The sequence below is a fragment of the Pyxicephalus adspersus genome, chromosome 5 (assembly GCF_032062135.1).
Source record: "Pyxicephalus adspersus chromosome 5, UCB_Pads_2.0, whole genome shotgun sequence".
Classification (NCBI taxonomy): domain Eukaryota; kingdom Metazoa; phylum Chordata; class Amphibia; order Anura; family Pyxicephalidae; genus Pyxicephalus; species Pyxicephalus adspersus.
In genome coordinates this window covers 25,720,051-25,737,141 of record NC_092862.1, presented here as the reverse complement: position 1 = coordinate 25,737,141, position 17,091 = coordinate 25,720,051, and the positions used below count along the sequence as shown (strand labels likewise).

Below are 17,091 nucleotides of genomic sequence, written 5' to 3'. Positions count from 1 at the left end.
CAACGTATTTGTTAACAACAAAGCAAAACAACAGCTTCACATTTTTCAATATCTATAATTTTTTCATTTTCTATCTTTAAATACTAAACAACAGATTATAAAAATGGAACGGAAATAAATTGCTGAAAAAACGTAAATAACAAATGTAAGACAGCCACTTCAGTATTACAAATAAACCCTCAATTCTAAAAACTTAATGGAAGAGGTTTGATTGGCTGAGCAGGATATTTCATTAATTCTAAGCCACTGCCCCTACTTTTAACCACTGCCCATACTAAAGATGGCCGCTTGGTTTCGAAACGTTAGGTGTACGTGCGGCGTCATTGCTATGGAAACCACTTAGCGTCCTGCTGATTCTCTGTAGGGTGGGCCTGCAGTAAGGGAGTACAGGTTTGCTAATCTACATGGCGGACGTTCTGGTGCTCAGGGCGATCCGGGGTAATGCCAGGACCCTGAACCTTAACAGCAAGAAACTTCAGCAAATGCCCGGCGCTGTGGGCAGACTCACCCAGCTGACAAGCTTGCAGATAAAGAACAACCTGCTGTGCCAGCTGCCGCCAGAGGTGGCAGCACTGAGCAATGTGAGTCCCTCCTGAAACATGCAATGATCATAAATCAGCAATGTAGGGCAGAGAGTTATGTATGGAATGTTTAATTTACTGATCAGCTGCCAACATTATACAATTCCTAGAAACACGTGTCGAATGCTGTGTTTAGTGTATGCAAACCCAAAAATAAAAATATAAAGAACCTTACCAAACCTTTAATGCAATGTCTACATTACTTTCTATTTACCCTTCTATGGTGAAAACAGGTTCTGTATTTATTAAAGATCTGCGTTGTCACTTTCACCTTCCCCTTTCCTCACTGTTACAGAGAGGGGAGATGTTTTGTAGGGCATAGGAGATACAAGTTGCATTTCTAGCACATTTAAAGCAGAACACTATATATATATATATATATATATATATATATATATATATATATATATATATATATATATAGTTTGGGTGATTTTATGTGATATTATATATATAATATATATATCATTTTTGTGCGATCATGGGATCAGGGATCTACAGGGATTAAGGGCTCATCAAAAGTAAAGTTGTGTTACTTTTTTAAATTTATTTAGGTATTTTTTTGGTACTCATATGAAATGTTCTTAGCCTGAAAAAAGAAAACATCAAACATAAGGGCAAGTAAACTGCAATATATTTTGCTCCCTGGGGACCTCTTGTAGCTGAGGAGGGTATGGGACCTCTGCAAACTTTGCATCTCCCTGTGTTTGCCCCTGGATATTGCAGTGTACTGATGATCCTGCATTACATTACCACTTCATAAAATGTACGTTTTACCAATCTTTATCATACAAAATGAATGTGTAAAACGCTGAGATTAAATGTTACATTAGTCCTATATTAGGGAAGTGGGTGTTTCCTTATGGCCTTGGTTCCTACGACTTTTACACATGCAGGCATTCTCTAATGGTAAACATGAGGATGATATAATATCCCCTTATATGATGCCCAGTGATGTGACCTTGTTTGTGACCAGTTTTCAATTTGTATATCTGTTTTGCTCATTGTTAACAGAATAATTTCTTTTTAGCTGACCGTGTTAAACTTGGGCAACAACAACTTTGAACGAGTGCCACAAGAACTGAAATATCTGCATTCCTTACAGACGCTGCACCTGTTTGGAAATAAGATCTCTGAAATATCATCCGATGTATTGGGTAAGCATGAAAGATAACAATCAATTAAATATATCAGAGATATACTGCACGCCTCTAAAGGTAAAGACCCGGGTGCTGTACTGTGATGAGTGTAAATATGAAGAATTACGGAGGGGTCAAGGAACGCACATACTAATTATTATTGTGCATGAAGAAAACATTGGTTGAGGGACGCAGTTCATCTTTAACAAGTCCTTGATGAAGGTGAGCTGCAACTCACCAAAACATTGTTTTGTTTGCACCTCAACTCTGACATAATATATATATATATTTCCTGAGGAGAGATTTTAGGAGGAGCAAAGAGATCCATGATCCAAGGAATGAGATAAACAGGTTGGTTGTTCCTCAGGCCATCTCCTCGGGCTTCACCTTAGGCCTCCCCTCGGGCCTCACCTTAGGCCTCTCCTCGGGCCTCACGTTAGGCCTCTCCTCGGGCCCCACCTTAGGCCTCACCTTAGGCCTCTCCTCGGGCCATCTTCTCGGACCTCATCTGAGGCCTCTCCTCGGGCCTCACCTCAGGCCACTCCTCTTGCCTCACCTCAGGCCTCACCTTAGACCTCTCCTTGGGCCTCACCTTAGGTCTCTCCTCGGGCCCCACCTTAGGCCTCTCCTCGGGCCATCTTCTCAGACCTCATCTGAGGCCTCTCCTCGGGCCTCACCTCAGGCCACGCCTCTTGCCTCACCTCGCGTCTCACCTTAGACCTCTAGGTCTAAGACCTCTAGGTCTAAGGCCATCTCCTCGGGCCTCACCTTAGGTCTCTCCTCGGGCCTCACCTTGGACCACTCTTTGGGCCTCACCTTAGGCCTCTCCTTGGGCCTCACCTCAGGCCTCTCCTTGGGCCATCTTCTCAGGCATCACCTCGGGCCTCACCATGGGCCTCTCCTCGGGCCATCTTCTCGGACCTCATCTTAGGCCTTTCCTTGGACCTCACCTTAGGCCTCTCCTCAGGCCTCTCTTTGGGCCTCACCTTGGGCCTCTCCTCGGACCTCATCTTAGGCCTCTCCTCGGGCCTCACCTCAGGCCTCCCCTTGGGCCTCGCCTTAGGCCTCTCCTCGGGCCATCTTCTCGGACCTTATCTTAGGCTTCACCTCAGGCCTCACCTTAGGCCTCTCCGTGGGCCTTTCTTTAGATCTCACCTTGGGCAACTCCTCGGGCCTCACTTTAGGCCTCTTTTTGGGCCTCACCTTAGGCCCCCCTCGGGCCTCACCTTTAGGCCTTTTCTTGAGCCTCTCCTCAGGCCTCCACTTAGACCACTCCTCGGACCTCACCTTAGGCCTCCCCTCGGGCCTCACCTTGGGCCTCTTCTTGGACCTCACCTAAGTCCTTTCCTCGGGACATCTTCTTGGGCCTCACCTTAGGCCTCTTCTCAGACCTCACCTAAGGGCCTCTCTTTGGGCTTCATCTTAGGCCTTACCTTAGACCTCTCTTTGCACCTCACCTTAGACCACTCCTCAGGCCTCACCTTAGGTCTCCCGTCGGGACATCTTCTTGGGCCTCACCTTAGGCCTCTCCTCGGACCGCACTTTAGACCTCTTCTCGGACCTCACCTAAGGCCTCTCCACAGGGAAATCTTCTTGGGCCTCACGTTAGGCCTCTTCTCGGACCTCACCTAAGGCCTTTCCTTGGGCCTGACCTTAGGCCTCCCCTTGAGCCTCACCTTAGGCCTCCCCTCTGGCCTCACCTTGGACTTCCCTTTGGGCCTCACCTTAGTCCTCTTCTCGGGCCATCTCCTTGAGCCTCACCTTAGGTGTCTCTTCAGGCCATCACCTTGAACCACACAGATCTTGGACTTCAACTTCATCCCCTTCTGAACTTCACACATCCTTTTATTTGTATCTTTCAGGTGCTCCACAGCCTTCTCCAAATTGTGGCCTGGGAATGGGATGGAGTGTTTAGCCCACCCATTCCATCCAATACACTTCAGCCCTGGATCCCAAAAACAAAATCTGTAAAGCTGTAGATCTATCATAAACCAAACCATACCCAGGTTACCTTAATCTTTTTAGAGTAAAATAAAGGAAGATTTTGCCAAGTAATCCCTAATTTTGGCCTTGCTCACCTCAGGATGATATATAAATATATATAATATTAGCCAGCAGCAAAGTCTGCAAGACAGCAAAATTTCAAGGACATTTGACCCATGGAAAAAAAATTTGCCTCTGCTTTTGTAGGATGCTTTCATTTTTATTTCTGCCATCTTCCTCTTCCTAGTTTCCTGATATTCAGCCATCTTGCTTGGCTGGGCCGGGGTGATGTGACTCCTGTGCAAGCGACAGGGATACCCGACATATCCTGGCATCTTATGTTGAGCTGCGCATGTGCAAACAGCCATGTTTTATAGCAGAAAATACATCACCTATCCCATTCTGAAATAAAGTCCTGCCTTCCCACAAATTTTATAGTTCTGCTTTAGGAAAGTGACAGTGCAGTTTGACAGTTTTTGCTAGAAGTCCAGTCCATTGCTAGAAATGCTGTGAAGTATAGTACAGGATTAGTACCAACACATTATTATGTCTCCAAAAATCCAAACAGCAGTGTGTTAGCTTCTAGTTTGGTGTAAATCCACAAATAACTCCTTTATTTTCCTGTGGCCCAATGTGCATTTTCCAACTTGTTTTTCATTAGAATATACAACAAAATAAATGCTTAACTATTCCAACAAAATTTTCATCTTAAATAATTAATAATACAAACATTTTCATACAAAGGGCATAAATATCTTTTTTCGTTGTTTCCAGTTTTGTTTCATTGTTTTCTTGGTTCTCTATTAATTCCATAATAAGCCAGGACATTCTGCACAGAGAGCCCTTGTCTAGAGTGCAGCTCACTGACGTCATACTCAGTTCAGTTATAAACAAGGTTCCTTGTCACTGGTGGCTCTCTACAGCTCACTGATTGTATAAAAATATTGGCAAAGACTTTGACACATGATCACAATTCCAAGAATGGACTGTAAATGACACAAGACCAAACCTAACAGGTTTATTCAGGTAAGTATACAGTATACAGGCTGTGCTTATGTACTCTCTGCAAGTGTGATAAAGTGGCCCTTATGAACTTATATATATATATGAACTTATGGTGGACACCAAACATTTCAAGACCCAAAACATAGATGCAAATCTGTACAATAATCCAATACAGTATTCCATTAATATTCTCTCACCTTAAACTATAATATATATATCATTACTTGTATTCTTTCTTCAAATTAAATTATTGGCAACCTTAGTTGGCATTTTGTTGTTGGGTCATTCTGCTCTTGCTGCTAAAATGAAATGATAATTGAATAAATAGGTGATAATTGAAAAAGGAGAGATGACTGATATAGGTTCAGATTTGCATCACTATATCTGTTTAATATGGGCAGCACGGTGGCTCAGGGGTTAGCACTCTGGCCTTTGCAGCGCTAGGTCCTAGGTTCGAATCCCAGCCAGGACACTATCTGCATGGAGTTTGCAGGTTCTCCCCGGGTACTCCGGTTTCCTCCCACATCCCAAAAACATGCAGTTAGGTTCATTGGTTTCCTCCTAAATTGACCTAGACTACATTAATGACGTATGACTATAGTAGGGACATTAGATTGTGAGCTCCTTTGAGGGACAGTTAGTGACACAACTATGGACTCTGTACAGCGCTGCGTAATATGATGGCGCTATATAAATACTGTATAATAATAATATGTCCGACAGTTTCCGATATTGCACGTTGATCTTTTCTATCGTAACTTGAATTTTAGTTTGGCAATGCTAGGAATGTGTCACTGTTGCCTGTGACCTCTGGGAAGGTTCATATCTGGGGCTTTATATTAATAGGGTCTGCCTGTTTTTTTTATGGTGACTTTCCTTACAACATTCAAAAAAACATTTTCACAAAACTGACCCTGATGCATATAAAAGTTAAAAAATAAAAAGCATCAAAGCATTAGATTCTTCTATATTATTATTTTATTACACAGTATATATATATGAACTTATGGTGGACACCAAACATTTCAAGACCCAAAACATAGATGCAAATCTGTACAATAATCCAATACAGTATTCCATTAATAATCTCTCACCTTAAACTATAATATATATCATTACTTGTATTCATTCTTCATATGAAATTATTGGCAACCTTAGTTGGCATTTTGTTGTTGGGTCATTCTGCTCTTGCTGCGAAAATGAAATGATAATTGAATAAATAAATGATAGTTGAAAAAGAAGAGATGACTGATATAGGTTCAGATTTGCATCACTATATCTGTTTAATATGTCCCACTGTTTCCAATATTGCACATTGATCTATTCTATCGTAACTTGAATTTTAGTTTGGCAATGCTAGGAATGTATCACTGTTGCCTGTGACCTCTGGGAAGGTTCATGTCTGGGGCTTTATATTAATAGGGTCTGCCTGTTTTTTTTATGGTGACTTTCCTTACAACATTCAAAAAAACATACAGTATATAAAGGGTAAGTAGCATTTTCACAAAACTGACCCTGATGCATATAAAAGTTAAAAAATAAAAAGCATCAAAGCATTAGATTCTTCTATATTATTATTTTATTACACAGTATTTATATAGCGCTGACATATTACGCCGTGCTTTACAAAGTCTCTAGTCATGTCACTAGCTGTCCCTTAAAGGAGCTCACAATTTAATTTCCCTAATATATCGTCATATGTCGTTAATACAGTCTAAGATCAATTTTAGGATAAAGCCAAAATAACCTAACTGCATGCTTTTGGAATGTGGGAGAAAACCAGAGTACCTGGGGGAAACCCACATAAACACAGGATGAACCTGCAAACTCAATGCAGTTAGGTTCCTGATTGAAATTTGAACCTGGGACCCAAAGACAAAGACTGATATGTATGGGTTGATATATATAGTAGTAGGTCATTAAAACATCGTACTAAATAAATAGTTAAAATGTCCTGCAAGTTGCATAAAAAAAATTCAAAAGGTGCAAACATTTTGACATCGCTTCATTAAGGAGTCACTTTTCTCATCTTGAACATAGCTTACCTGCACAGGTATATATTCTTACCTAGATACAGCCACTTTTCAATGCCGGAGCCCTTGTTAATGGAGCAGGGCTTCTGGGTATTGGGATAATATGACCCCTCCTATATAGGTGCAATGCTCCATCATTATCAACCAATAGGTTATAATCCTAAACACTGGCATATAGGGTATGCCTTGACTTCATACCCCTTTCTAAGATCCATAACCAGAGCTTACACTGGGCTTAGACAGATGGGGCTGCAACAAAGAAAATGGAAATAAGTGTCTCGGGCTATGTGCATGCAGATGAACTATGTCTCCTTAAAAATATTAACCTTGCAGCCACACAAACTCGCTCCCATAGGCAGCACCTTCACTTTTCCTTTCCTTTTGTTTTTTTTATATCTAAGCCCATTATTGTGTGTGTATTTGTGGCCAAATGATAATACAATTATACCATACATATGGCAAGCTTTGATTAACATATGACTTTCTTTTTTTTCTCAAGATGGGTTAGAAAATGTAATCTTTATTAATCTGAACAACAACCGGCTTGAGCACATCCCTCCAGAAATTAAAAAGTAAGTCCACAAGATTTATATAAACATTTTGACTTGGTCAGGGCTTAAAGCAGCTCTATGCTATCTGCAAGGCTGATTTATAAAATGGATTGCTGTTAAATCTTGTTCTTAGATTGCAACATCTTGAAAAACTCAGCATTAACCATAACCTTCTGAAAGATGTTCCTAAAGAGTTGTGTGTTCTGCAAAACCTACGGGAACTTCACCTAGGAAATAACCAGCTGGAAACATTGCCGGAACAAATTGGCTTTTTAACTAATCTGAAGGAGCTGCACGTCTATCGCAACAATCTGATTGGCTTGCCTGAGGTAAGTAAAGTTGGTCCTACACAAAAATATAGGGGTATTCCTAACAGTCACCCATCAGGAAGGACAGGGAAGGACTAACAAAACTGATCTTTTAATTACTGTAGTTGGCAACACTCTTTCCTTGCAGTGTTAACTGAATTCAGTTTCAATTGGAGATATTACCTGCATTAAGTCTGTATGGTTTTAATGCGCTATTTTACTTTGGTTTCTCCAGTTTGCACCAGCAGTTAAAACAATCCTGGCATGTTAAACCTTGGCTTTTACGATAGATAACTCTCAAGGTTGATTCCTTGCAGTACATAACAGAGGTTGGAACTGGAGTCGCTTGACTTGGACTTGAGTCCGACTTAAGTCACCTAATGAACGACTTGTAACTCGACTTGAAGGTTTCCCCGCGACTTGCAACTCGACTCGATTTGCTTTTTGTGCTGACAGCTGCAGGGGATGGGGAGGAAAGCAGTGAGGCTTCTGTAACACTGCCTTCCTCCCTGCCTTTCTTTCATTCTTCTTGCAAGTCAATGGCTTTTTCCTCTGACAGCTGAAGGTAGCAGGAAGGAAGGCAGTGGTACAGAAGCCTCATTGCCTTCCTCCCTTCTTTAGCTGTCAGAGGAGAAAGCTGTGGACTTAGAATGCGATCCTGTGCTCAAGAACAGGATCAGATCTCTGTTTTTATATGGGGACAAATGGAAATGAAGTGACTTGACTTGGGACTCTTGGGACTTTTAAGAATTCTTGGTGACTTGAGACTTGACTTGGGACTTGGTGTCAATGACTTGGGACTCAACTTGGACTTGAAGGGTGACGACTTAGTCTAACCTCTGGTACATACCCAAAACTACAATTTGAGTTGAATTTACTTTTCATTTATTTGTCACTATATCACTATTTTCAACTACTTTGCTAACATATATTTTTCTGATAGGGTCTGTGTAGGCTGAGGAAGCTGCGAATCCTGGATGTTGCTGGAAACCAAATCCAGTCATTTCCATCCTGTGTAAGTAAACTACTTTGGTTTTTGTAAAGCCAGCAGCGTACACCAATATGTTTGCTAGTGCATGATATTATTATTAATATTATTAATAAACAGGATTTATATAGCGCCTACATAATATGCATCGCTGTAGAATAAATAGGGATACCCATAACACAGAACGTCTGGGATCTTGAAATTTTAATTGGGCGTTTTAGTGTCAAGCACTGTTTGCCTGCACTTCATGTAAATCCAACCTTATTGGTGGCTTGATTACTACTTTTGCTTTCAGTGGTTTTTGGTTCTAATTCTACTAATATATATCTACATTACATTTTATCTTTTACTTGTATTTTAGTTGTGTGCCATTCTATGTTCTCATTACCTTCTACACGCCAAAACATGGTGGCAAGGTAATTAATTGCAATCTGGGCATTTTGACCCCAGAATGTCAGTTTGGTTGTAATAGGGACAACTGATTGGAAGCTGCTTAGGAGGCAATACTTTTATTAACAATAACATTTGTATAAACTGTGATATGGAGGGGGATTTGCCCTTCAGCACTCGACAAAGAACTTTGCAACAGTACAATTCTCTTATTATGATCCAAAACAAAAAACAGCTTCTTTCAGCATATAATGAAAACAAAAAAAAGGCAGCTTACATCAGCTTTTCAAGGTGAGTGCAGAATCATCTGAATCCCCAGTACATGCCTCTGTGGTACAGTCCTTAGTGAGGATTCCATAGTTCTGGGATCAAACTAAATCAAACAGCATCAACAGCTTTTCATACAAAAGTAACACAGATTCTTGGCTTGTTTGCAACCTACCTGCTGCTCTTTCCATTCTACTTCCTAGCAGCACTCTAGTCTGCTGTAACCCAAACCTAGGGGTGTACCTGGGACTCTTTTTCCCAGCACACACCCATGGTATACATGATGGAGACATAAATCTGCCATCGAGGACACTCACACTTATCTCCTGATCCAAAAATCTGGCCTCTTCCACCTTCCATCAATGCAAGCACCCTAGGCAATATCATATTCTGTGTCCTGAAACAGTTCACTGTATAGAGCAGCCATACAAAACTGTTGTTTATTGAGCTTAATGGTTTTGAAACCATGGTGTTGAGGAGGCCCAAAGTGTTCAGTTTCAGTTTAACATGTCTGGTACAGACTAGGCCAGGGGTGGGCAAACTTTTTGACTCAGGGGCCACAATCTGAAAAACAAAAAGACAGAGGGGCCGGGCCGATGGGAGAGTGGGTGGGGTTATGCCATCATGATGCCACTGAACGTGACGTCATGATGACATAACCTTGCTCACTCTCCCATCGCAGATCTGGCAGTCCCCAGCGGAGTCCTTCTCCTGACCCTGCTCGGGGTGGCACCAGCCAGGGCCGGAGAAACATCCCTATTGGGCTGTATACGGTCTGCGGGCCGTAGTTTGCCCGTGGCTGGACTAACCAAGATTCTATACTAAAATGTGGGGTTCTAGTGAGGCAGACTTGGTTTTATGAGGCAGAATTGGTTTATTTACTGATTTTTGGTCACCCTGTTTATTATATATTTGTTATAAACAGATGCATGAAGTTCCACTGCAAGAACTGTATTGTGAAGAGAACCCTCTGCTCAAGAAAGAACCTGTGATTGCCATTCAAGACAGGGAAATTTTGTCGCTGAAGGTGAATGAGAACCAAACACTTAAAATAGATTTCAGCCTATGCCAAATGTGGCGGCCAGTGCAAAGGATCCTAATCAACAGACTACCCTTCCACCAGTGCTAGCTAGGGCTGAATGATGATGAGCGCATAACACAGTATGCTCAGAGATATGGAGAATGTGGATATTTCATTGGGTTGGTAGTATCTTCAATAGATAATAAAGCAGGAGTCCACAGGAGGAAAAGACACCAGATCCTGCCCAATACTTATTTTTCTTCTTGGGTTTTTCCTTTGTTGAATATTTACCATCGGAGCACCACGGAAATTAAAATCAGCTGGAGCTGAAATTATATATTGACCACTCTTCCTCAAAAAAAGGACCAAGAATAGGTGTGGTGAAAAAATTGTACTATAAAAAACAGTTTAAATCAAAAGTATTTTTTTATATATAAAGGTGCACAGCATTTTAATCAGTCTTTCCCATACACGAATAAATGGGATAGGTAACCTGCGAACTATACAGTGATATCCCTACGAAATATTAAAAAGTAAATTGGGGTAGATTGAAACTATTAGTGATGGAAGTCACAAAGGTAGCTGTGGATTAATGGTTTCACAACACAGTATCTGTGGCAGTGAAGGGAAATTAAAATGATTGCAGAGTTCGGCATGCAGGAGGTGCTGCTTGGTTGTGTGTCCGGACACATTGGCACCTCCTACATGCCGAACTCTGCACCTTTTTTTCTATTGACAATTTCTAGGGGGCGGCCTATTATACAGTTGAGGAATGCGATTAGCAGTACCTTTTAGCTTTTGAACTCTTTCTCAATTATTAGGATACCAGTTGCCATTTTACAGTTTGCCAAGAAAAATGTACAGTATGTGTGTTCTATTGTTTATTCAGTATTAGATTAGTGTCACATTTACATTATATAGAGGTTCTCACTATTCTTTTTCTAATACCTGATCTAACATTCATTTTTTGCCTCAAATCCCCTTTATTTTCTCATAGAAAACTAAAGAAAGAACCTGAATAGCACACAGCATGTACCCACATCCATACTTTCTCAGACAGAGTTGTGTAGAATTATGGTCTGTTTTAAAATAAATGACCCATGCAAAGATCGTAAAGATGCATAATAGATATTTTACTGCAGTTTGATTCAGTAAGGAGAGCTGAATAATATTCACTGGTCTTTTTGTGGGTGATTTATCATCTATAACAGAGAATATTGTCTGTCTGTGTTCTCAGTTCTGTGCTTGGCAGATTCTTTTATCATACAGTGTCTGGCCAAAAAAAGTCTACAAGCCTGTCGGGAAAGTGCTATGATCTGTGGTTGCTTAGTTAGTTATGTCTTCCTTCAACAATATTCCAAAAACTGATGACAGCTGACTACCTAAATTTACTGAATGACCGGGTTTTTTTAAACTGAGATGCTTTTCATTTTCTGTACAGGAAATGTCAGCAAGAATAATTTTAAGTGATGTCCAGGACAGAGACTCATTGATACGACAGCAAATCCACCATTATCCTGAAGCAAAAGCAATTCTTTCTACCAGAAACATCTGTGCCCTTTGTGGGAAGTGGTTTCTAGACATGTGGCTTGAATGTGTAAAGTTTGTGGACGTAAAAAAGGTGTGTACTTCATATACTCTATTATACTGTATTCATGCTATGTTACTATGCTGAGAAAAAATATGGTGTGTATTGTTTATTATACTGCTGTTGTTGCCATTTTTATTTATTTCCGAGAAAATGGAAATTCATACAACACTGAAAACTGTAATCTGGTTGGGTGTTGGAAGGGACCAGCAAAAAGTTTAACAAAATAAGATATGTTATCAACATTAGAAATAGTGCAGTTGTTTTGTAGATGCTACTATGGCCTAACTTATTATCTATTCTGTCCAAGAGTGAAGAGGATAGACTATATTTGGATTATCTGGGTGAGAAAACCTGGAATAGATTTCTTCATTCTCATTTGCTATTAGTTGGCTATTTTTTTCAGCCATGGACCAGATTCATTCGAGGTTAGTTGGATCACTCAGGTACTTTCACAATAGTCTATCTTCTTCACTCTTGGACACAAAACAAATAATAAATTAGGCCATAGTAGTATCTACAAAATTAATACAGTTACAGTAATACAGTTACTACTGTATATTTGGAATTTTACTGATTGTTTTTGCTCTTTTTTATCATTTTATACATTACCAGAAAATGAAGACCTCCTCCAATGTACAGCTCCTGCCAGTGAAGATTTTACTGTGTTCATACACATGCTTCAATCAAAGACAAAGTGACATGTTTGGAGTAGCAGTCCAGTGAAACAATAATGTTTGCAGGTTAATCTACAGAATTAAGGTTAATCTATGGACCAATAAGACAAATGGCAACAACAGTATTTGCAAAGGTAGACAGCCACTGTCTTGTTGAAAGCTTTATTATTTGTTAAATGCATAGTAAATATGTAAAAAAAACATTTTTGTAATTAGTTTGTATGATGGGATCAGCCACTTTAATCGATTCAGAGAAAAAAAGTATTAAAACTTTCTGTGAAAAGGTCTCACACTTGATATTTTCTAATCATAGAACATGAATAACTGCTGCATGTTTCGTGCATATATCTGAACAGCAAATGTAATATAATCCAATTAATTCATTTAGTTCAAAAATACATTGCAGTACAACAAAGAGAATGCAAAACAGTCTCAGTAGACATGGGACCAGACGTTCCATAAATAGGAACATTTAACCCCATACTCACATAAAACCCCTGCCTGAGAATGTGAATTAGAGGCTAAGGTGTTTTTATGAAAACATTAGATAATGTTATGTGATAAGAAACAAACTCCTACTCCTACTTGGGTATGTTGTGGGGAGAAAATGGTCTGGTATGCAGTGTTCAGCTAGGGGCAGACTGGGCAATCTGTATGAGCTGGAAGTAAGACTTTTATTGCCAACAGTGATCAGGGGCTAGAGAGTTGGACTCTGGGTGTACTGCATAAACTATTATTATTAAACTTTATTATGCAGAACTGAATAAACATTCATTCTTTTTAACCTTACAGAAGTTTTAGGCTGGGTTCATGTATTGTGAGGGTGCATGTGAAAAGTAAGAAACTTGAAGTTAGTTGAGAAGTTGAAAAAAATATACAGAAAATGTCAAAATTATGAGTTTCAGCATTTTTATAATAATTCACAGCTCCAATTCTCTGAAATTATCTCAGATAATGCTGTGTGATATTATGTCAAATTCTGAGTTAGGTAATATCCGAGAGCTCTCTGAGATGATGTTTTAGAATTTGGAGATATTATGTTACAATTATCAGATATTTTATACCAGTACTTTTATACATTTACAATTCTTACTAGAGTGATTTGAGATAATATTTCATAATTCTAACATATTGGCATGTGGGAGCTTTTGTCACACAGAGCTGATAAAGTGCCCTTGAGAACCTGAAAGCAATAATCCTAAACAGTAAAAAGCACAATGCTGCCACACTCACTACACTTCACACATTACTTCTGCTTGCAGACCTATGAAGACATTGATTCATCTATAGGAGGAGCGGATGTTCCTTCAGGACAAGGTGCATGACAAATTCAGGACTGAATTATAGGACATAAATGTGAATGAAGCAATTGTTGTCATGTATTTACCTTTTGGCACCTATACCTAAATACCTAAAAACTAATTGTGTGCACGGATGGTGGGAATCTTTACACCTTATTTAGTGGTGGACTCAGCCCATAGTCAGCCTCTGTGCAAAAATGAATTACCCCTCCTCCTCACTCCCCCCAACCCACCTGCCATACAAGTGGGATGAGAATGAGACCCACATACCTGGCTAATCGACAGTCATTGCGCCAGCTCCATACTGCTCCCAAGAAAAACAGGCATTAAATATGCATGGTTAACAGGTGAGGCTCTTAAAACACTGGTGAGATCTATTTCTGCTTCCCAGCTTAATGACTGCCATGGCATCCAAGAGCAGATGGTGGCTATCGCAACTTGCATTGAAGGAGGCCCTCTCTCAGGCAGTGAGCAAGATGTCGCTGACAAGTCCCAGGGGAAGCCAGAACACCTGTGAGCGACCTTGTATCTCTGAGCTTTCCCTGGACAGCTCTCTCTCTCAGGAACCATTAGTTTAGGACTCCACTGATCTGTTAGATAACTTTAAAATAGTACTGAATACAGCCCTGGACTCTATTGCTACATGCATCACAATCCTTTATGACCCACAAATTCTGCAACTTTGGCGTTTGCACAGTGCAGATAGAACAATGCATTGATCATGCAACAACTATACTGGAAAGCCACGGATCAGAAATTGATGCATTGAGGCCGGACATCTAAGTTCTCCATCATACCATTGAGGATTTGAATCCACATTATCATAGATGTCCTTCTCATCTCTTTACAATGGGTGATGTTACTCACAGTAACACTAACATACTCACCACCAGACCAGTACTAGACTTCCGAGTTTCTATGTCTTTTCCAGGTTGTTCTCCAACAGAAGGACTTCAGCTACTGTTCTACCTCCTATTATTGTAAACCAAACAGTGTATTGAGTGCTAGAGTGCACTTTATTGCACAATGTCACAAATGCTTCTCTCCTCTCTCCCATAAGTCCAGCAAAACTTTGGCTATAGGTGCCTTGCAGGTCAGTTTGATGGCTGCTGCAATTGTGTGGCACAGTGATTGTGCCATGCATCAGACCCTGCAGCAGGGTGACACTGGAGTACGTTACTTGGTTGCCAACAATTATTTTTTCCACAAGTGAATGAAGAGAAGACCATAGCTGGGGTCCCAGTTGCATGTTTGCACAACAGCATGCTGGCTTTGGCCTTTTGTATTCTAATCTTTTTATTGAGTCTTTAGCAATTTTCATAGACAACATATTTGACTTTTTCTAACAAACAAATAAACAGTAAGACATTCAATTCAATGAGCACCCTTGTCGGGTATTAAACGTTGCGAACTTGAAATCTTAGACAAGACATGGAAAAAATTAAAAACAAACAAAAACAATCTGTCATAAACTTAACATAGATGATATAAAAGTGGCTTTGGCCTTTTGTGACAGCAGTTACAGACATTGTTAATCTCCCGAGCGGTAAGCCCGAGTGTGACTCGGGGTAAAAAAATCAAGCTGAAAACGGTGACCTCGAGTCACACTCAGGGCAGTTAAAAAAGCAAAAAATAAAGGCTTACTTAGTCCCCATTGGTGTCCTCTGGTGACCTCCAGGCTCCTGTGATCCTCGGCTGTGTTCTCTTCCTCGATCCGTCCCTCGGTGAGTGTGCCGACGTTCCCCGAGAGTTCCCGGTGACATTACAGCGTACAGCCGTCACTAGGGGGGTGGCCGGAATTTTAAATTATTTTGTATTGCATTCAATACAAAATAACTGTATTGAATGCAATACACTGGATTTTTATGTCTAAAAGCGCTACATGAAAATTTCATGAAAATTTCTTTTACAGTATAATATAATAGTAGGAGTATAATAAAGTTTGAAACACAAAATCATGTCAAAGTTTATTATTAATTTATTATTTTGACATGATTTTGAGTTTCAAACTTTTTTATACTCATACTATTATATTATACTGTAAAATAAATTTTCATGAAAAACACTGCTTTTAGACATATAAATCCAGACAGAAATGAACTGCCCAGGAGATTAATAAACACAATGTTAAAATCTGTTTGGAGACAGTTAATGAAATTGTTTTATATTGGTCGCACACTAATCAATAATAATAAATATAAATAATATTAATACAAAAATGTTTGATTTACCCTTTGTAGAGTAAGGACATACCCTGGCAAATTTAATCTATATGAATTTTATTCAAACCAGTCTATCTGCTCCTCCCCTCTCCATAGAGCAGAACGGTGCTGTATGTACAGCACCGTTCATGCATCGTGCAGTCCTTTGTCGTTGGAAAGGATCGTGAAAGATCCTTTCCAACGACAAAAATTGCACGTGTGTACGCAGCTTTATACTGCAAGTGGTGGGAACATTTTGTTGATCTGACAAATCAGATTTGAGATTTTGTATGGTTAGCACCAGCAAGGTACTGATGTTCGGCATCCTTTAGCTCTAAGCCATGTATTGGCCTCAATTATCCAGCAATCACTTTAGATTTGCATAAACAGAAGCAGGGAAGAAAGGACATTTCATCTAAAAGGTCTCATAACCTATTTCAGCCAATTTCCTTGTTATTCTGGGCTTGAAACTTTCTGTTGCTTCCAGAGTATGCAATAACTTTTAGTACAAATGCAGCTCAAGGCACAGGGAGAGTGTACAATCTTGGAGATCTCACTATAGTGTAATTCACACGCTCCACCTCCCTTCCACTTCATGTATGTAGGAAGCATATCCAAGGGCACATAAGTAGGTTACATTAGGCTGCAGTGATCTCAGATTGCAAGTATTCAGATTCTGAAACAGCGTTACACTGTAATGTGAAACTTCTCACATACTTCTTTCTTTAAGACTTGTAGTAAGAAAAATGTCATACAGAAAAAGCTATTTTACTAAACGTTGGAAACAAATATCAAGCATACGGTGCTCAGAAATAAAAGCATGGAGTCTCAGACGAATACCTGTTTTGGAATGGGCTCCCAGGTACAACCTCCGAGAGAACCTGATTCCTGACTGTATCGCTGGAACGATGCTGACGGTTCACCAGGTGGCACACGGTATTGTAACTATCCAGCTTTATTTTCTATTGGTGATACCAAGCTTTTGCTGTCTACTTCTGATCTAACCTATCTTATATACCGTTATAAGCAACAACAAATGATTAGCAATGGATAAACTT

At 40.0% G+C, this 17,091-nt stretch overlaps 2 protein-coding genes across 7 annotated transcripts in view; both read left to right on the top strand.

Moving 5' to 3' along the window:
• The first annotated feature begins 375 nt into the window (after window positions 1–375).
• On the top strand, window positions 376–12,596 carry LRRC69 (leucine rich repeat containing 69). The gene is made up of 8 exons (XM_072410934.1): window positions 376–581; window positions 1,612–1,738; window positions 7,241–7,313; window positions 7,426–7,621; window positions 8,544–8,615; window positions 10,171–10,272; window positions 11,708–11,887; window positions 12,470–12,596. Exons 1-8 carry the CDS (start codon window positions 405–407, stop codon window positions 12,578–12,580), a joined length of 1,038 nt encoding a protein of 345 aa, XP_072267035.1. The 5' UTR covers window positions 376–404; the 3' UTR covers window positions 12,581–12,596.
• Window positions 12,532–17,091, top strand: part of SLC26A7 (solute carrier family 26 member 7) — a 43,005-nt gene continuing 38,445 nt past the window's right edge. For 3 of the 6 annotated variants that reach the window (XR_011920777.1, XR_011920778.1, XM_072410932.1), the window contains exon 1: window positions 16,683–16,969. Coding sequence is in view for 2 of the 6 variants with exons in the window: in XM_072410932.1 (XP_072267033.1) it covers window positions 16,780–16,969 (190 nt within the window). In the remaining 4 variants the exon portion in view is untranslated. Of the gene's footprint in view, window positions 12,666–16,682; window positions 16,975–17,091 lie in introns of those variants that run through there. The other 3 variants (XM_072410930.1, XM_072410931.1, XM_072410933.1) reach the window with 3 other exon arrangements.

Excerpts from the sequence above, each read along its gene's own strand:
- LRRC69 (XM_072410934.1), top strand. The coding sequence starts at position 405 with ATGGCGGACGTTCTGGTGCTCAGGGCGATCCGGGGTAATGCCAGGACC. Across the intron at positions 7,314-7,425 it reads ATCCCTCCAGAAATTAAAAA|ATTGCAACATCTTGAAAAAC; the intron begins GTAAGTCCACAA and ends TCTTGTTCTTAG. Across the intron at positions 10,273-11,707 it reads GGGAAATTTTGTCGCTGAAG|GAAATGTCAGCAAGAATAAT; the intron begins GTGAATGAGAAC and ends TTTTCTGTACAG.